Raw genomic sequence first — 21,060 nt, forward strand, 5'->3', positions numbered from 1 at the left:
ATCTCGCAAACAAAATCTTGCTAGGCTGTTATTTAAAAGGTAGATGAAGCAATTACAAGCAGCGTAGTAGATAATGTACACCTAATTACATCCTTGGTGGAATTCGTTGTATCGTCTTATCCTGTTTAAAGCCTAAATATATATTTACACAAACACAAAAGCTCATACGTGTGAGAATTAAGTGTTCCCCAAAGCAGCTACTTGGTTTTTATTTCGTATGAGTAGTTTTTAACTCGATATGATTTTTAATGTGGTTTTTTTCCTTTAAGGGCAACGAACAATTAGGTTTGCATGCACTGCTCTTTTTGATGTTTGATACGTGTGTGAGCGTGCATGCATGTGTACATGTGTATGTATAAAAGCAGTTAATATTGCTAATTAACAGCAATATAATTAAAAGTCCATCACAGCTCATTTTGTTGGATTTTACTAGATGCTTTTAAGCCTGTGTTTTTGATGCCTGAATAGTTTTGTCAGTTTTTTCTAAGGAGTTGCAAATTAATATATTTACCAGCTGAATTGTAGCATTTTTAAATTGAAGCAGTTCGGTAAATTGAAGTAATTAGGAATGCAACTCCCTAAAGATAGTATGTAATTCAGAAGAAAAACCACTAATAATTATCATTATTTGTGGATTTGAAGTGAGGCTGTTGCACTCACTTTTCTTCTTTTACATTGTCTTTCATGTTTGGGTTGTATATTTTAGACTTGGTAGTGAAAAAATATTGTTTTGTGTCAGAATTAAAGTTCTTGTCATATAGTTACGACAATGCAAGAGTAGAGTGGTATTAGGCAGCCCTTAGCTGTTTGCATCTTACCTGATACACGCATCTCTGGTAAAAGTTTTGGAAAGACTCTTAAGTGTTTCATTCTTCAGCTACTACCTTTGAAAAATAAATCTTTGATTTTAGCATGTAGGTCTAAACATGTAGTCACCAGTACAGGAAAATGAATGAACTGGAAATAAAGAGAAGTCTGTTAAATGGAAGTTCTAATTTCTATAATGTAACATGGTGGAAAGGCATATATAACCCCATATATATTTTTGTCTCATACCGGGTATTTAATTAATTCCAGTGCAGAGTCATGCTTCTCTTACTGTATAAACAATTATTTGCAGAAGACCACCAGTTTATCCTAGTCATACTTTTATGAATCTTTTTCCTCACTTCTAAGGGAAATAGGAGGAAGGAAAAAATTGCTGTCAGGTTTGTTAGTGCAACTTGAGATTTTTCTGTTTCTGACCTTTTCCTGTGCTAGCTGCCAAAGACAAGTTTTAGTAAGTCTGACATCATTAACTTCCTAATATCAGGTCCTACTCTGTGTTCAGATCCCATGGCATTTTTGTGGGTTGGTGAATAAGGCCAGGTTGACCACCAGACCTTGGTCGTATGGCCCAAAGCCAAAAATTCTTGCCTGATGTCATGGCAGAGGAGTGCTTAACCTGCTGCATGCTGGAAGTACGGCTCCTGTGCTACTGTCAGATGGGAATGGGAGGAGGGAAGGGAACCCTCAAAGAAATGTGGCTTTAGGGAGGACTGAGCCTGTGTTTTTCCAGCAGCTGAGACTGCTGATGAGCTGAACGCCCTTTATTGCTCACTGATGTGAAGGCTTCTGACCTGCTCTGCCACCTGAAGTGCTGCTTTAACTCCTGCCTGTGGCATTTGGCTCTGCTTAACTGAAGCGAACATAGACCTGTGGTCTAAGCTGTCATAGTTTGCTTTCAGTGAAAGTGGTCAGAGCCCAAGAGCAGAGGTGCCCAAGCCCATTATCCTGCCTTTAGCAGTGGTGCATACAAGATACTTACAGGCTTCACCTCTGCCATACGCTCCTGGCACATCCACTGAGCTTTTGGCAGCCAGCATTTGGTAGACTTCCAGGACTGGAAATTGTATTTTCACCATTGTGTTTAGTAACCATGAATGAACCTTTCTTCTTTGCATTTGTTCATTTGTATCTTGAACATCCTCATGATTTGTGCCAATGAGTTCCACAGTCCAGTTTTGCTTTCTGCCAAATTACAGATATATATACACACACTTTCTTTTGTTAGTTTTTAATCTGCTGTCGTAGCCATGTTGGTGTCCTGTACTTTCTTAGGAGAAAGAATATATAACCATTTCCCGTACACTTTCTCCTTGTCATTCGCACTTTGTAGCGTTCCCCTTTGGTTGTCTCTTCCAGTCTGAAGACTGCTGGTTAGTCTGGTCCTTCTTGTACAGGAACCATTCCATACGAGTGATCATCCGTCTCTCCCTGCTTTGTATCTTTTCTAGTTCTTCTGCCTTCATTTGAGGTGGGGTGATCAGAGTGGATAGATTTAAAATGAGGGTGCATCGTTTGATACAGTGATGTAACGATGTTTTCTGTTTTCTCTATTCCTTCATAATTACTCCTAGCTTTCTCTTTGCCTTTTTGACTGCTACTGAGCCAACTGCCCACGGAGTTATCCGCAGTGACTGCAAGGTCTCTGTCCTGGGTGGAACAGAGCTAATTTAGAGCCTGTTGTGTATGTATAGTTAGGGCTGCGCATCCATGCAAGCACCACTTTACATTGTATCAACATTGAATACCATTTCCCTTTTATTGTGCACTCAGAATTTGTAATATCCTTCTGCAGTTCTTTGCAGCTGGTTTTACTTTGACTATCCTCTTTTTTTTCTTTTATTTTTTGTTGATAAACTTTGTCACGTCACTGTTCACTCCCTTATCCAGATCACTTTACAAACAGCACAGCACAGATCCTTGCGGGACCCTGCTGGTAACCTTCCTCCATTGTGAAAAATGGCTGTGTGTTTACGCTTCATTTCCTATCTTTTAATCAATTATGGAGAGTTGTGTAGGACTTTCCCTCTTAATCCTTGCCATCTTAGCTTCTGCCAGAGCTTTGATTGGGGACCTTCTCAAAGGCTTTTTGGAAATCCAGGTTCACTCTGAGCCAAACCACTGTTTCCCATGTGCTTCCTAACTCTTCCAGTGACCTCCAAGCAGTTTGGGAGGCAGGACTTCCCTCAGCAAAAGACAAGTTGATTCTTCACAGATGCATCTCATATGTGTGGATATGTTCTGATCAATATTTATAGCTTCAGTCAATTTGCCAGCTGTAGCAGCAGAGTTGTGCAATTCCCCAAGCCCTTGCCTTGAGGGAGTTTCTGTATGGCACTTTTGGCAGCGGGTCTAAGGGGCAGCGAGTGTGGCCGTGGACAGTGGCGAGCAGCGGGGAGTCGGCCGCCTCTTCAGCCACTGCAGCTGTGGGCAGTGAACCAAGTCTGGGAAAACTCGCTCCCCCCAGCTATCTATGGGGGGGAACATTCCCCCCACATTTAATCAATGTGAAGCACTGCTATTCCACTCTTGGTTTTCCCCCCTCCCCTTATAATCCTAAAAACGAAGAGGGGGGGGTTGAAGAGGGAAGCCTCTATGCAGTCAGATACACGTCCTCATTTTCTTCGCTTCCTGTTGATGCAGGTGTAGGGGCTATTTTGAGATGATATGCAAAGCAGAGTAAATTGTATTCTTAGTTTGGAAAACTAACCATAGCTGCTTCAAGCATGGAAGGTTAAATCTCTTTTCCAGTGCCATGTGGGTTTTATTTCCTGCATCTCCATTTCCTCCTGCATTTCACTGACAGAATATGATGGTTTGTTTTCAAACTGTAATTCCCTAAGTGCTTTACGGTTCTTGCATTTAGAAACGGATTCTCATATATAAATGTCATAATATACTAGTGTCAGTACTGTAATGTGGCATCAAAAATCAGATGCTTAATGATGAAATTTGAGATCTTTAAGTGCTTTATTCCTTAAAAAAAAAAAAGACAGTAAAGTAGGAATTTATGGGGCAGTTAGGCTGTGCAAGAAAATAATCATAAATACTTTACTGCATGAAGATTATTCTTTTTCTCTCCTTTGGATGGTTTACTGCGAAAAGAAAGATCAGAACCTTAGAATGGGATTGTCTGTACACTCCAGAGAAGTTCTTGGGAACTTCTGTTCTTGCTGACTCATAATACAAAAATAGATTGGTATTTAATGAAAAGAGAAATTGCACATTCAAAGGCAATAAAAGGGCAATAATTCTTGCATTGAGTTCTACTTTAGACTGTGGAGCTCATTGACACATGGACATCTGCAAGAATTTATTGAGAGTCAAGAGAGATGGTGGAGCACAAGGGCAGTCAGTAGCATTGAGAATTATAGAATAGGTTCTCCCTCTGCATCAGAGTGTAAGGTCAGCCCAAAATACAAAGAATCAGAATGCAGGCTTGGAGAGAAGAGCTAGAGTGATAAAATGCTAAAATAAATGTAGACAAGGAATATGAATGAGTTTGTTCTTCCCCCATTAGATAGGATGAGGAAAAAACTGCTTGTAAACACCATGCTTCTGCAGTGTTTGTACCTCCAGGAAATACAAATGTCAGTCAGTTGGTCTTGAGAAGGAAAATAACCCGCTACATGAATACCCGTATGTTCTCTATAAGCCAGAGCCAGCTTTTCAGGACAAAACATTCATAGATACATATATAGGATTCCCTGCTCAGCTGTTGTAAGTCTGGCTTGTTCTCCTAAGGTTGTATCCCAGGAGGTAATCCTGGCCTTCTTTCCTGTTAGACAAGTGCAGCATCTCCCCTTTGCAGCCGTAAGGGGAGAACAGGTGTCAGCAATTAAAATCGCTGCAAGATTTGCTTACTTGCTTTACTGCATGTTTCTGATCAAGAAGGACAGTTATGTCTCAGGCAGAAGTCAAGACTTGAGTCATATTAATTCTGGGCAGTCTGAAATCTGAAAACAAGAACTGTGTAAGCTTCACACACATTTTAATTACTCTTTGTGCGTGTTTGGGTACAAGGTATAAACTCACAGGAAGCAAGAAAATACAGTATCTGGAGTTCCCCACCTCGCACCACGGGTATGTGTTTTTTCCTCACAGCAGCCTGAGCTAAGGGAGGAGAAAGATTTCAGCCTAAACACCAAATTTTCGTGACATTGCTAAAGAGACTGTCAGAGCAGATCTGTCTGCATCCTGTGATCCAATTCAGGAGTCCGCTGTTGGGCCCTCGCAGCTTAGTTCTTGCGGCGTTTCGTGCTGAAGGCCTTTGATGCTTGTACCAACATAGCTGCAGCGGATTAAGGAATGTTTAACAGAGGAGAAATTTTACCAGCTCATTCTGTGTCACCTCAGTGGGACTGAGACATCAGACGTAGCTCACTTTCCTCCCAGTTCCCTTTCACGTTGCATCACACCTCCTCCCGCGTGGATGATACCGTTGGCTTCTGCCCTTGTAGTGGTGGAGGTAAGCAGAGTGTAATTGAGTCGGTGGCTTTAATGAACTGTCATGGCGGTGCAATGCAGGTTCCGGGTTGACCAACGTTAAAACAGAAGAGATATCTGAAGTGAAGATGGATGCGGAGTTCCGGCATGACTCAGGATATGAAGTTCATCATCAAAAGCTGGTGAGTGAACGAACAGTGCTTTCCACACGTGCATTTTGAGTTGCTGATTCAGTCTTGAACTAGTGGGTCAATCACAGCCATGTTTCCCCTGAGCGATGTGGATGCTGAAAGTGCCAACAGAAAGTTTTCACATGAACAGATTATGGTTTTTCTGGCTCTCTTAAATGAGAGTAAACCTGGAACGTTTCAGCAGAGAGGATGGAAACCCATCAAGTCTCACATGAGAGGAAGTTCTGACAGTTGTGCCATTGCGCTGCCATGTGACTCGGTGTGGTCATATGGGCAAGACTTGTCCCACAGTCCATCTGTCATGGTCATATAACTAAAGAGAAGGGATACAGAGGAAGGAAAATGCTAAGTTTAAAAAAGAAAAAAAAAAAAATTGATGGAGACACACAGCATGGTGCAGCGAGAAATACGGTGACACCGTTGCAGGAATAGATTCCTTTTTTGTCAAAACAGATGGTGGTGATACATGAAGGAGGCTGAACTGTGTGGAGCATAACCTTTCTCAGGATTGCCTGCTTGGGATAAGAGATGATTCTCCACTGGCCTTAATTTTAGTTTGTACTTGGCTATATCTGTGTGTTTTGTTCCTTAAGGTGTATTAAATTATTAACAGGTGAAGGGCAGGTAGGAGCAAAATATTGTTCCCCATTTGAGCTGTACTACTTATGAACACAAAAATAACAACCAAAAGCAATGTGAGAAAGAACAAGCATCTTCTAAAAGCTTTTTTTCAGTCCCTTAATAAGTAATGAAGAACCTATGCAGCAGCATTGACTGTAAACCTTTTCTGCTTCCTCTTTTGTAAAGTTGTATTACATGATGAGATTTCAGTTCCATAACTTCCAATATCCTGATATTAAACTTGAAAGCTTTTTTTCTTAATATATTCTTAAAGCTAAGTAGCTCTGAAAATTAAAATTAACAAGGGACTCAGATTTGCATTTGAACTAGGCAATCACTGTGTGAAAAGATATTCTGCCGTCTCTTTGATGCCACGAACTGAGTATTCCCAGTTTGACGAGCTAATCCAAAATGCATTAGCACTAATTTGGGAAGTTCTGACGTGCTTGGCTCAGCTGGGTTAAACACCCTGATGGAGTAAACCCGTGCCGTTTACAGAAGGGAAGGAACTCGCAGGAGTGTGTTTTAGGCACAGTAATTACTGATCCTGTGTCACATGCACTTCCCAGCAGCAGCCTTTAAGGTTTAAGTGGTTTGATACCATCCTGAGCAGTTTGGTGCTTGAAACTACCAGTAAGTAAGTAGCGAGCTGTCCTCTAGGTTATCTTTTCACCTGAGACTGAGCAAGCAGTCCAGTATTGCTGAGCAAGCTCTGCGCTGTAAGGCATCAGTCCAGAGCTTTCTCAGCAATACCGGGCTCAGTCTCAGCTGAAAAGATAACCTAGAGGACAGTTTACTAATTCTTAAATAATGGTTGTACCTATCAGTAAGTAGTATAGCATAAAATGCTTTTAAAAGCTGGAAAGGTCTTATTTTTAGCATCACGCAGATTACCCAAATGCAGGGACTGCAACGCACTTCCTGTCAGCCACCATGGTAAGGGTTGTTTCCAGCACCAAACTGCTTGGGAGGGTTGTTTACCACGTGCCGTATCCTAGCTTGTGCCCTTCTCCGTTAGCTTTAATTCAAAAGCAGTAAGCAGAAAATACTTTCGTCTGTGATTTTTTTTTTTTTTTTTTTTTTTCCTCCTCTCTCTGATGCCCTGGTAGGATTTACTGAAACGGTCTCCTTAGGATATTGCTTTGAATTCAGCTGCACATTGTATTTTACACGCAGACTTCTGAATTGAGCTGAAATTGCAGTTATTTTCTCCTTTATGAGTGTTCATGTGTTAACTGTACATTAGGTTGGTTTTCGTGGCTCAGAGTGCTTAAGGCCTTCCTCTGTTGCAGTTGTGTATTAGCTGGGGCGTTTCATGTTACTCCAAAATATGGTAGCAGAATTTCAGTCCTGGACAGGTAGAATTGACAGAAGAAATTATTACTTCACATCAGCTTATGCCAACACCGTCCATTCCACTGAATTCTTAACTTTAAGCACATTTCTTGCTTATGACTAGGAACAATATAAATATTTATACAGCGTGCTTTAATACCTCTCTGAGGAAGATTGTCTTTCTCAAAGAGTGCAAATGTTATACCGCTCATTATAATTCTCAGCTGGTTTCCTGCTTCCCTGTGCGTTTTTGCTAAATGCTTGTCAAAGCATTTAGTCTTTCAAAGTGAGGTAGTGTTACAATTCTGGGAATGTAATTTATTCTCTAATCCTTTTTGCCCATTTTGGTTAAAAATAATAATTATAAAAGCCCACTATTCGCAAGCAGATAAAAGGTTTGTATAGTATGCATAGATGTAAAATAATCCAGCATATTCCTTGAATACAAAGCAGGACAGTGAAAACAATCACCCACTTTTCATACCTGCTCCTGTTGCTAAAAGCCAGTCTTACCAAAGGCATAGTAAAGCATTTTGCTGCCCACTGATTTGCCTGATCATTACACATAATTCAAGTGGATTCTCTTTTTCAGACAACTGTCATCTCGCCTAGGTCTCGCATGAGTATGGTCATCATTCAAGTATAGCTCATTCTCCCTTTACCCTGCAAAATCTTGAGAAGTCCCTTGGTGGTCACTTAAATTGGCATGCTCCTGTTTTTTGGACTCTTGTCTTTTTGATGTGAGAATTTGCTCCCAACTGGTTGTATGCAAGTTTCCCTGTTGTCCTACAGGTCTTCGCTGCTCCTGCATCGAAGAAATGCATCGGGCATAGTCCAAGCAAGCCACACAGGTGTAGATTTATGAACACTTTTATTTTTAGAATGTTAATCATGAAAGAAATCTGTATGCTCCCTGGTTACTCCTCTACAAGCTTATCAATCATTATGCAGTTATCTTGACTCACCCAAGGAAAAAAAAAAAAAAACAGCTACTAAGACCCATGCGAAGCAGAGACATGGAGATGAGTCTTCCCTTTAGCCACAGCGCTGCTACACCACAGACAATATCGATGTCCCAAATGGCTCTTCTCCAACTATGAGAGCTTTGTGGTACAGTGATCCAGTTTTGAATAATTAGGGTGACATGCAATGCTGCTTAATTACTGATTCTTCAATAGGCTTTATATTGCTGCAGCAGCTGGATGGGTTAGCCAAATACTCGGTGAACTTTTTATTAGCCACTTTCCTTTATTTTTCTTTTGTAGGTGTTCTTTGCTGAAGATGTGGGTTCAAATAAAGGTGCCATCATTGGACTAATGGTGGGAGGTGTTGTCATAGCAACAGTGATTGTCATTACTTTGGTGATGCTGAAGAAGAAGCAGTACACGTCTATTCATCACGGGGTTGTGGAGGTAAGAAAAGACTACCAAGAACGACTGGTGTCACGTGTACAACACAGTCAACGCACCTATCTATAAATATATTCACAAATGAATAAACCATGTTTTTGGCTAGCCTAATGTTCAGAGTTGGAGTGGTTGTATCTGGCAGAGTGGAATCAAATTGCCGGATTTTGTAAATGCGGACACAGTATAAACCATGTTATGTTGAGTGTAAAAACACAAGAATATCTTCTGGAACTATCCCAGACCAGTCATTTCATAATATGAAAGTTCATTTTATAGGAAATAGAACAGTAGCCAATGAGCAGCTACTGTGCAAGAGGAAAACTTTGGTTTTACTGTTGTTGGGAATGCACATACACAGATTTATTTAGCTTGCAAATAAACATTTGAGGCAGGTCTTCTGTGAATTGTGCTACACAATACAAGGGTTTTCCCTGTACAGATACTTTATTACTTTTTGTTCTCTAAACAAGATTTTCTTTTGCCACCAACAGCTTTTGAGTTACGGCTAATCTGAAACTCATAGATTTGAGAAACAAATAATATATAAGACTCTCATATGGGATTTTCAAGGTGAAAACCCTTGAGTTTTCCTAATCTACCAAGTAAATTTGTGGTCAGTGTGTGGTAACTTAAAATGCCTCATCTGTTGCTTGGATGTAAGAAAGGATCTCTGTAAGTAGAAAAACTTAATTATGAGAACTGGAAGGGGCTTCGCGTAACTCTTTTCTCCCCCTTTTGTATTGATATCTAGTGAGTGTCTGGTTTACAGTAGTACCTGTATTAGTCAGGACTTGAAACACATGTTTTTGCCTTCCAAAACTGGTATTTCAAATTTTTTGTTGAAACTAATTCAAGTCCACAGTTATGTTGGTTTCACCTTGAGCCAAATGAACCTTGTTTTGGTCTTGCTGGTGACATACATGCTTCCTGGTGCATGTATTCCACTATCTGGGGCACTGAAGGGTCTTGAAAATATTTGAGTAAGCCTTTGTCTTACACCGGTGCTTGTGTGTCCCTTTGTCTTAAGCCTGTGCTGTGGTTGCCCACATGGTTTGAAACCTTCCAAAGAGACATGGTCAGGAGAGCACCAACTGTTTGGGGTGAGATCTGAGCAGACAGCAAGCTGTGCAGAGTTGGGACCGAGAGGCAGGAGATAGCAAGCAAGAAGATCAGCTTTAACTTTCCATATGAAAGCTTCCAGCCCATTTTGTAGAAAATTGAAACAAGTTTTAGCTTTAAACCACCTAGTTGATAGCTGCTGCCAGCAGTTGTGCAACAGGAGACCCTCCTTTGGCTGAATTTGGTGACAACAGAATAGGCCAGGAGGCTTGCTAGGCCAAAGCCCCAAATTAGACATTGAATGTGGACACACCATTATTGCAGGATAACCTTAAAATTTCAAGTGGGCTTCACCTGGTGGAATGACATGGCAAAGGTAATCCTGGATTCCTACAAGCTTTCTTCAGTGACAGTGAACTTGGAAATGTTGGACTAGAAATAATGTGCACAAAGTGAACAAGTAATTCATGTCAAATTGACAGCATCACTTAGGGAATAAAAACTTTTATAAATAAAGCCATAAAGCTACAGCATGCGGATCTACCAAGACTATTAGTTGAGTTATAGTACCACACTGTTGCTGGTGTCGCCTTGCAGATTTGCTGCATTGTGTCTGGCATTGGCAGGCAGGATTCCTTGCTGTGCCAGACTTGCTCTGTGGTCCTGGCAGACTGCATGGCCTCACTGTCTGAGCTTCTCACCTGCAAGAAAAGCATAACATCCATTTTTGTCCTAGGTTGGTGAAAATTGTGTAGGCCTTACTTTGGTCGGGGGAGAAAAAACCTGTGTAAAGATCCATATACAGTTGATGCTTGATAGTAAAATGTCTTCAAAATTAAGCTGTTCCATTCTAAAGAAGATTAATTTATTCAGCAGCAGTGCACCTTTAATGTGCTGGGCACAAAAAGCATATAAGAGCAAAATCACTTAATGTAAAAATAACTGTACATCCCCTCTAGATTGGCTGAGTATTTTAACAAAACTTGCAGCCTGTTTGTTGCATGTCAGAAGTTACTGTGAGAATTTAACTCTGTGATAATGGATGCAAGATTACAAAGCAGGTCCTGTTCCACCTGTGTTCATATCTTCCAAGAAGTCAACTCTGACTATAGTACTTTTTCTCATTTCACTATTTCTTTAACAAAAGATGTTATTAAAAGTCCTGTTAGCCTTTTTTTGAAGCTCTGAGGAGGAATATACTTGTCCTCGTTAGAAAAAGTGTCGTAATAATTTTCTTCCAAGTCTGAGAATATGAATGTTTCAAAGTGGTTCAGCCTTTCCAGGCGAAGGACTGCCACAGTTAAGTAAATGGCTGATTGAAAATTACTTATTATGTGTGCACATAGGAGCTCTGGCAAACATTTGAAGGTGTTTTTTGCTGGTGCGCCCACCCCAGCTGTCTGCAGGAGGTTACCGCCTCTATGAAAGCAGGTGGCAAAAGAGAGGTTCTTGCCTCTCCTGTGCTCCAGGCTACAGCTGACTGTCTCAACTCCTCTGTCAGGATCTCCTGTTTGACGCTCCTTTGCTTTCTGTTACGGAGGCAGCACCTCCAGCAGGCACGTGTGCAGGGAGGGGGCAACGGGAGGGCTCACAGGAGCAGCAGCAAAGCCGTTAAAATTGCTGTAGTGCTCTCCAAAGTCCATCTCTCAAAGTCCGATCTGCAGGTGTGTATTAGGCACCGTCCATTTACCAGCGCTGAAACAACAATGTTGTGTTCAGCGCATCTCTGAGGGCTGCCAGCACCTCCTGTCTGGGCTTTTGATCTGCCGCACGCGTGTAGAGGCAGCACATGAATTTTTCTGCAACATTACCATCTTCCTGACTCCACGTTAGGATTTTCTGTGTGTAAGATTCATAGGCTGGAGCAGAAGAGGACAGATGGACAAGCAGTCTCAAAAGGGGGGTATCTACCTGACCGAGCTGTTTCCTCAAGGGGCATCACGTCATAGCAAAGAGACGTGCCTAGGCTGCTGCGGAGCGGAGTACCCACACCTCTTACATGCTGTGTTCAGCTTCTGCCACCTCCATAATGGGTGCAAAAAGCTGCTTAAAGTAGTAAAGGACTTTAGGGATTTACTGACAAGGACATAATAGGGTTCAAGACATGTTGCTTAGCAGAGCAGTACCTAGGATAGAGGATGTAAGGAAGGAGAGGAAGAGTTTGGCAGAGTCGAAATGGGTAAAAGTGAGTAGAAGAAAAGACATTCAGGGTGAGCAATAGTGCACACAGGTTGGCGGTGAGATGGATTACCCTGCAGCAGACAGCTACAGGAAGGAGAGGAGTACCAGCACTAGTCATTTTAAAGGCTAAAGGGGAAATAAAAAAAAAAAAAAGACTACAACTGCAAGTAGGAGCCTCAATAAATCCCTTTCATCTGTAAAAGCCGTATTTCAGAGGTTATTGGACTTTCACTACAAACTACTTTTATCAAAGTGAGACTTTTTAATATGGAATATTGTGCAAGGGTGTTAAACGTTTAGTCTGATTTTACTGTACTTCCTCGTATTTTTTTCCTAGTCTTTCCTCTCCCTGATTTTCTTCTAAGTTTCTGTAGTTTCTCATCAATTCTTTAGTCTCTTCTGCCTTGCACTTTGTTTGATTCTTTTTTATTTCTGTTTTTGTCTTACCCCATTTCTTTCCTGCAGGCAGGTTATGTTGTGTGCTTATCACATCTCCTAGTCCTGAATAAGAAGCGCCAAGTGGGAGGCTCAAGCTAAAATGGGTGACAGAGTTCAGTACAGTGTTGTTTGGAGCTTAAATGTGGAGAAGCACAGCACAGGTTCTGGCACGGCCCTTCTTGGCATCCCAGCCTAGTGGGGGGAGCCTCCTGCACAGGAAGGTGCTCTCAGGCACGCGTCGATACACAGAGATCCCTGATCCTTCAACCCCAGAGCTTCGTATTGCGCTTTAATTTCATGCTAGAAGAGAATCTGTCCGTGGATTTAGCTGTGAATTGTGAGGCTCGCGCTGCTGGATTTGGAGAAGCACTGGATGCTCCAGTAGCATGGTGTTAATTGTGCACGAGAACCAGGGTGGACTGGATGCTGCAGCAGCCTCTTCGAGTTTGAAATGAAGGGTGGCTTTTCCTCTGCACTTGCTTTGTACTCTGATTTTCTCTAAGTGCTGAAAAGGCTGCAGGGACATTTGCCCTTTTCCCTGCTTTGTTCTTCTCTTCCCCTCGCAGCCGCGTTGGTGACAACTTCAGCAGCAGCAGATGGCACACGGCAGCATTGTCACAGCGGAAACAGTTAAGGCTGTTAAACTGGCGTGGTGCTCAGGGCAGGGACTAGGCCTGTACGTGTTTGTACTAAGCCTGTATGGAATGGATTTGTTAGGCCCTGCTGCTGTTACCTTGATGAAATACGTCGAAAACAATGTAGCAGTAGCACTGAGGAGTTCATGCGCTGCCTGTGGATGTAGATGGTGGATCCAGAGAGGAGTGTGGTGAGTTGTGGCGGCTCTCGCCGCCTCTCGCCCGGCCCCGCCGCTGCCCTTGGCGCCGGGCGTAGGCGAGACTCGAGCAGCAGGCACAGACCGGGCTTTAGAATGGGAGCGCACAGTCGCACACTGGCGGCTGAGCACATTTCTGTGCAGAAATGTCTTGGGCATTAGGGTGCAGAGGTTGAAGGGGAGCAGGGCTGTGAAATTCCATGGGGTTCTCCTGTCCTTGGTGGACCAGAACTATTGTTGACAGCCAAGCTGAGCACCGACTGCTCATGGGGGAAGCTTGCATCGTTCAAAAGAAGAAGTTTCTTTTGTCGTTTTTGGGGAGGGAGGGGGGCAGGGAAAGAAAAACACTATTCCCCCACTACTGGTTTCTAAAACAAGGGAAATCTGGAAAGAGCAGCTTGAAGTAAGAGCAGCCTCTCTCTAAGCGGGATCTCGCTGCCTAAGAGCATGTCATTGGAGGTGAAGAAATAAAAGGAATTGGGGTTTGTTGCATAAGAGAATGACTCCATGCAAATACAGCTTAAAAAAAAAAAAAAGACAGACAGACTTTGAATGGCAGTATTTTAACAGCAAAAAAGGCCAAATTATATTGCAGAATCAGAAACTTGGGTAGCACCGTGTCACAGAATCACTGAATCACAGAATGGTAGGGGTTGGAAGGGACCTCTGTGGGTCATCTAGTCCAACCCCCCTGCCGAAGGAGGGTCACCTACAGCAGGCTGCACAGGACCTTATCCAGGTGGGTCTTGAACATCTCCAGAGAAGGAGACTCCACAACCTCCCTGGGCAGCCTGTTCCAGTGCTCCGTCACCCTGAGAGGGAAGAAGTTCTTCCTCATGTTCAGGTGGAACTTCCTCTGCTTCAGTTTGTGCCCATTGCCCCTTGTCCTGTCGCTGGGCACCACTGAACAGAGCTTGGCCCCATCCTCCCGACACCCACCCTTCAGATATTTATCAGCATTTATAAGGTCCCCTCTCAGCCTGCTCTTCTTCAGGCTGAAAAAGCCCAGCTCCCTCAGCCTGTCCTCATAGGACAGATGCTCTAGTCCCCTCATCATCCTTGTAGCCCTCTGCTGGACTCTCTCCAGTAGCTCCTCATCTTTCTTGAAGTGGGGAGCCCAGAACTGGACAGAGTAGTCCAGATGGGGCGTCACTAGGGCAGTGTAGAGGGGAAGGAGAACCTCCCTCGACCTGATGGCCACACTCCTCCTAATGCACCCCAGAATGCCATTGGCCTTCTTGGCAGCCAGGGCACACTGCTGGCTCATGGTCAACCTGTCGTCCACCAGGACAGCCAGGTCCCTCTCCACAGAGCTGCTCTCCAGCAGGTCCACCCAAGCCTGTACTGATGCATGGGTTTGTTCCTCCCCAGGTGCAGGACCCTGCACTTGCCTTTGTTGAACCTCATCAGGTTCCTCTCTGCCCAACTTTCCAGCCTGTCCAGGTCACGCTGAATGGCAGCACAGCCTTCTGGTGTATCTACCACACCTCCCAGTTTGGTGTCATTAGCAATCTTGCTGAGGGTACATTCTAACTCTTCATCCAGGTCGTTGATGAAGAAGTTAAACAAGACTGGGCCCAGTACTGACCCCTGGGGGACACCACTAGTTACCGCACTACAACTAGACTCAGTGCCGCTGCTGACAACCCTCTTGAGTTCTGCAATTCAGCCAGTTCTCAATCCACCTCACTGGCCACTCCTCCAGCCCACACTTCCTGAGCTTCCCTAAGAGGATGTTATGGGAGACAAGTGTCGAAAGCCTTGCTGAAGTCTAGGTAGACAGCATCCACAGCTCTCCCCTCATCTACCCAGCCAGTCATGTCATCGTAGAAAGCTATCAGATTGGTCAGGCATGATTTCCCCTTGGTGAAGCCATGCTGACTACTCCTGATAACCTTCTTTTCCTCCACTTGCTTGATGATGACCTCCAGGATAAGCTGCTCCATCACCTTTCCTGGGATGCATCAGCTCAGCCTGGTGATCCTTCCTGCCTGGCATCCTGTTCCCTGCCGGCAGGAGTCAAGGGCTCGCTGGAAGGCTCAGGACTCCTAGCTATGGAGAGTTTCACAACAGCTTGAGAGCAAAAGCAGTATGTGATCCATAAAGTTGGGTATTTCACAAAAATACACAATTATTGTGCAAGAAAGAGAGATCTGATGGAAGATAGTGTTGATTGAAAATGCAATTTGAGAGTTGGAACATGAATGAGGAAATTTAGAAGGGGCACTGATAAGAAAACGGATCAGATTTCGGGGTAGCATGTCATCTGAGCAGTCTGATACACCTGCCACACACAGAACCATTTCTTCTCTTAAGTAAGACATGAAAGACCACCGAGAGAGAAGATGGCTCTGAGAGGACCCATTTTCAGGTGGTGTGGTGGGAAAGGGGGTGCTGTGGTATAACCTACTGCAGTAAAAGAATGGCTGCAAAAAGAAGCTGAGCAGCCCGCGCTTGTCCGAAGCACGGAAGCACATACCTTTGGTCTTCCTCCAGGCTACCAGGTAACAACTTCCCGAAGGTATAGTCTGTCCTCACTAAGCCGAGTTATTTCCAGTATTGTAGAGTAGATATAAAGTGAGTATCAGACATAAGTACTTCTCGTTTGCTTTTTGATTAAAAGGTTAGAGTAAGTTAGCTGGCTATATAAGGCTCCTTGAGACAGTACAGTTAAGGTTATCCAAAAGGCTATTTTTATGCTAAAAGTAGATTGATGTTTTTCCTAAAGGTCACTAAAACAGGAATCCACAGGAGAATGTTCATACCTGATACTTTAGTGTAGAGTCTTGGGCACCTTCCTGATGTTAAATTTTGGACAACGTAAAATTCACTTTTTAAGTTCTCTTTTAAGAGCTGTCAAACACTAGCAATATCAGATAGCAAATGAAATGGCTAACAAGCAGGCTTTCTTAGCTCTATGTTCATAGGTGGGTAGCAAGATAGCCAGGATATGCTGGGTTTTGAATACACAATAGCTGTTATGCTCGTACAGCAGAGGTAAAATACCTAATTAACATTTAGAGACTGTTCTCAACCACTCTAATGTGATGGAATTTTATATTACTGTAATGTTCAGTGAAGGAAGAAAATAATTTGTGGAGCCACAGGTATTCAGTGAAGAAGTCTTGGCTGAGCTGTCTTTATGCATGTCTTCCAGGTAATCAGGAAAGGTCAATTTTTGTTAAGTAGAAATACTTAAACCAGTGCAGACATGTCAAGCTTTTTGTCACTAAACTGAACCAGACTCGACCTCAGAGGCTGAGAAGTCCTGTTTCTGTGAGTGCAGTGGGATTTTTTTTGCTCACTTTGTGCCTGGCTACTACGGCATTTCCTTGCTACCCTCATTTTATTTTTTTCAATTAATTTTTCTTGGTCTTGAGACCACAGCACCTGCAGCAGATCTGAGAGCACAATATAGACAGAAGGCAGCCTGAAGCCACTTCCTTCAGCTTTTTTCTTTTGAGATCCAGTTGATCTCAAGTGTAGATACCAATATATCTCCTTGGGGGGGGAAACCTAATAATGGGGGAGTAGCAGGGAGATGCAAAACATATCTCCTTTTTTTGTCTGTGGAGTTGCATGCTTCCTGAGCCAGACAGCAAAAACCAAAGCTGGTACTGCTGAGTTTGGTCAGCTGGTTTTGAAGTCCTGCAGTGAAAAAATCAGTTGCAGAATTGTTCCTGTTGGCTTATCTTCTCCTGTCCAAAAAGTGAACCATGACTGTCCAAGCTGGAAGGGCCATCTTTTGCAAGGTGCTCTTTAAAGCTGTTTGCTGGCTTCTTATTTATTGCTGGGTGCAGTGCCATCTGTTGGTTTTGTTCATGAGGCCACTCACTGTCCTGCAGAACTTGGAGAGAATCACCGAATCACAGAATGGCTGGGGTTGGAAGGGACCTCTGCAGCAACTGGTCCAACCACCCTGCCAGAGCAGGGTCACCTAGAGCAGGTTGCACAGGACCGTCTCCAGGTGGGTTTTGAAGATCTCCAGAGAAGGAGAATCCACAACCCCTCTGGGCAGCCTGTTCCAGTGCTCCGTCACCCTCAGAGGGAAGAAGTTCTTCCTCATGTTCAGACGGAACTTCCTGTGCTTCAGTTTGTGCCCGTTGCCCCTTGTCCTGTCACTGGGCACCACTGAAAAGAGTCTGGCCCCATCCTCCTGACACCCACCCTTAAGATATTTATAAGCATTTATAAGGTCTGTTCTTCAGAAGACGGGAAGAACCTGTCAAACCAACTGTCTTGTGTTTCAGAGGATGCTTTCTGCCTGCATGCCCAGGGGAGGGTACAAAGTATCTTGGGTGGCCGTGAAGTGGGGGAACGTGGTGTATGCTGTGAATTAAGGCAGAATCTGACCCTGGTTGTTTCTTCTCGTGGCAGGTGGATGCTGCAGTGACACCAGAGGAACGCCACCTTTCCAAGATGCAACAGAATGGCTATGAAAATCCCACCTACAAGTTCTTTGAACAGATGCAGAACTAGGACACCACAGCAGCCTCATGAGTTGGACAGCAGAATGATTGCTTCACTGCCCATCGGTGTTCAGTTATAGAATAATGTGGAAAGAAAGAAAAACACTCTTGTTTTATTATTTACTCATTCTCGCCTTTTGACAGCTGTGCTGTAACACAAGTAGATGCCTGAACTTGAATTAATAAAATCAGTAATGTATTTTCTCTCTCTTTCTCTTTACATTTCAGTCTTTACACTACATTATTAATGAATGTTTTTTGTGTACTGTAAAGAGGTTAGCTGTATTTAACTAGTGCATGGGTAGATTCTCTTTCCCAATTATTTATCATGTAGCTCCTTAGCCAGTTGTATATTATTCTTGTGATTTGTGACAAAAATTAAGTCCTAATTGGAATATGCTTTAAGAATTGATGGGGGATGCTTTCTGTGTCTGTGGGGTTTAGCTGCTTCTCTTTGCTGAGCGTTTTTTTTCTGATCACTATGCATTTTAAAGTAAAACAACATTTTTTAAAAAGTATTCCAGATGAGTTATTGAAATTCTTTTCTTCTGCAGCTGCATTTTATTGTACAGATTGTTGCTCCTGCTGTATTAGTGACGTAGAAACCATGGGAATACACATTCGTTTCTTTGTGCCTGTTTTATGTGCACACTTTAGGCATTGAGAGGTAAACTCTATTTTCTTTTCCATGTATCTTTTTGATCTTAAAAAAAATATTAAAAAGAATCCCTGTTAATTGTGAGCACTTCTGGGGGGGGGGGAAAAGTGCCTGCTGGTCGAAAATTAACAGGGATCCTCTGCAGGATGATTGTACAGAACCATTGCTTATGAATTGATAGCTTTCTACACTGTGTTACATAAATAAATTAAGAAAAAAAATGTTTGGGCAAGAGTGTTCTTTGGAGGTAGAAAACAAAGATTTCTGAAAGCCACTTAAACGGAAAACGGGGATGTTCACCCTGAGCCAGGGTTGGGAAGGGATTTTCCTGCAAGGGTGGCGGCACTCGCAGTCGGCCCTGGGCGGGAGGAAGGCGGCAGCGAGGTGGGGTGGGAGTGCGGGGCGCAGAATCCGTCTCTCGTTTTTCTTCTTTTCCTTTCTTTCAGTTTGTATAATAGTGTTTCGATGTAAATAAACACGTTCCTGGAGGAGCCCTGCTGTGGTGGCGCGTCTCTGTGGGGACCAGCGCGGAGGAGTGGGGCGTGGGTGACGGTGACCCGGCTCCCGCCGCCCCGTCCCCTGGAGCAACTCTCGCCCGGCGCTGCCCCACGGCCGCCGGCTTCCAGGCGGGATGGGGCTCGGTGCCCTGCAGCCTGCCGGAGCCTCCCGGGCTGCGAGGCCCTCCGGCCCAGCACTGCAGCGTGGCACCCAGTGCCCGGGCAGGATAAAGTGGCACCGCCAGGAATTTTTTCCCAGAAGCGGGAAGAAGAGGGCGAAGCTGTTGGCAGGCTGCAGGGCCGAGTCCCCAGCCCGGCACCTTCAGCCCCTGGCCCTCGTGCTGGGGCCCGGGGAGAGCGCAGCAACACACCCCGCAGGGAGGGCTCGCCTGCCCGGAGGGGCGAGACCCCCATGCGTGAGTGGGCCCCGTGAGCTTCGGGGCAGCCCCTGTACCCGGCTGGCAGCAAGGAGCCCTCGGGCTGAGCTTGAAGGTCAGCTGGTGGAGCTACAAGCTGGAGTAACACTGGAGGTGTGTGTTGCATGAAGAAGTGAATTACTGCTCGTCTGCAGCAAATGGGTCAGGTAAAGCAGGACGGAGGACAGAAAGCTCGGAGAAGAATGAAGACAGTGAGATCTGCCCAAGAAAAGCCTCTTGTTAGCTCGATTCGCCTGCAAGCCGCGTCAGGCTCTTCTCCGGAATCGCCTGCAGCGTTTCTCCTCACAGGGAGACGAAGCGCGGCTGCGGTGGGGCTGCAGCCCTTGGGTGAGCGGGCGAGTCGCTCCAGATCTCGGCCAAGAGGAGACCACGGCTTCCAGCTCCACTGCACTGACTCCTCTCTCCCACCCGTGACCTTCCAAGAAACCTCACCCACTGGCTCGGGAGGTGGCCGTGCTGGCCGGTGTTCAAGGAGGTGTTCGCCCAGCAAGGGGACAGCCGGGCCGGGAGCTTCGCAGCCGCCTGCGAGGGTGCGGGGTGATGGAGAGGCAGCTGCTACCCTCAGCCAGCGGCAGGAAAAGCGGCAGAGCTTCCCGCTGCCGGTCACCAGCGAGGTGTTTGTCCCCTTCTCTATCCCATCGCTGTGGTATCGAGGGAAGCTGGCATGAGGGGTCGGAGCCCTGGATGCAGTCGGTGGTGTTTGCAGGCCCCCCAGTGCTCTACACAGAGCTTGCAGAATGTCCCCAGAGGATTCGCCATTGCTGGCTGTAAAGTTGGACTGTTTGGGTCAGAATAACAGGTGGTGGTGAGCAGAGGCCTTCAGGCCCCAAATCGCTCCAGAAGAACCAAAAAGTTTTTCTTTTACAAATATTTGGGTTAGGCTCGTGTCTGCCTGTGTCGGTCTTGTTTGATAGCTCACACCCACCCACTAGCAGGGAATAGGTAAGGCACATACTGGTGTGCACTTCCAGTGTCACGGGAGAGGATCCCACCTCAGGGGGAAGGCAGGACGAACGCCGTTGAGTGCAGTCTCATTAAAGGAGCATTATCGAAAGTCCCTTTAGGAGGAGAAGCTAGACTAATCCATAAGACACAGAGGGCCACTGGCCTTTAAAGCCAATCCCATTTATAATACCATAATCTCATGCAATCCCAGTTATAGAAAGATGCAATTGCTTTGAACAGTAACTCCCGGACAGCTTTATGGTCTAGGGTTATTTGTTCAGTGAGACACTGGTGCTGCTCATGCTACTCGTGGAAAAACTTTTAATTAATCACCCAGTTTTGCAGACTAAGTGATCGGTTTTTATAATTCCCTCCACACAGGCACACCCCTGAAAGAAAGGCAATAAATGCACGCTGTAACATGTATGTGAAGCACAGGGGGTGAACAAAGTTCCTGGAACCCCATAAGGAACGCTCCCAGGGCCGCTGCAACCCCCACAGCTGCCTGCCAACTGCTCACGGTTCCCAGGTGGCTGCGGCAGCCTCCTGCTCATGTCCAGCCATGCAAGCTCCTTATTGTGGAAATATTAGATTGGGAGTGAATCAAAACGGTTTGGCAGGCTCATGACGTAGAAAAGCTGATGGAGGACGGCAGCTAAAAACCTCGCTTCCCTGTGCGGGGCTGATGGGGTATCGCCTGCTTCAGCGATACCTGAG

At 44.7% G+C, this 21,060-nt stretch overlaps 1 protein-coding gene across 3 annotated transcripts in view; it reads left to right on the forward strand.

Annotated features, from left to right (window-relative positions):
• Positions 1 to 18,687, forward strand: part of APP (amyloid beta precursor protein) — a 229,063-nt gene extending 210,376 nt beyond the window's left edge. For all 3 annotated transcript variants that reach the window (XM_075433354.1, XM_075433362.1, XM_075433368.1), the window contains 3 exons: positions 5,353 to 5,453; positions 8,684 to 8,830; positions 17,715 to 18,687. In XM_075433354.1, the coding sequence (XP_075289469.1) occupies positions 5,353 to 5,453; positions 8,684 to 8,830; positions 17,715 to 17,816 (350 nt within the window). In that variant the 3' untranslated portion in view covers positions 17,817 to 18,687. The remainder of the gene's footprint in view (positions 1 to 5,352; positions 5,454 to 8,683; positions 8,831 to 17,714) is intronic.
• Positions 18,688 to 21,060: the final 2,373 nt, after the last annotated feature.

The sequence above is a fragment of the Opisthocomus hoazin genome, chromosome 1 (genome assembly GCF_030867145.1).
Source record: "Opisthocomus hoazin isolate bOpiHoa1 chromosome 1, bOpiHoa1.hap1, whole genome shotgun sequence".
NCBI lineage: Eukaryota > Metazoa > Chordata > Aves > Opisthocomiformes > Opisthocomidae > Opisthocomus > Opisthocomus hoazin.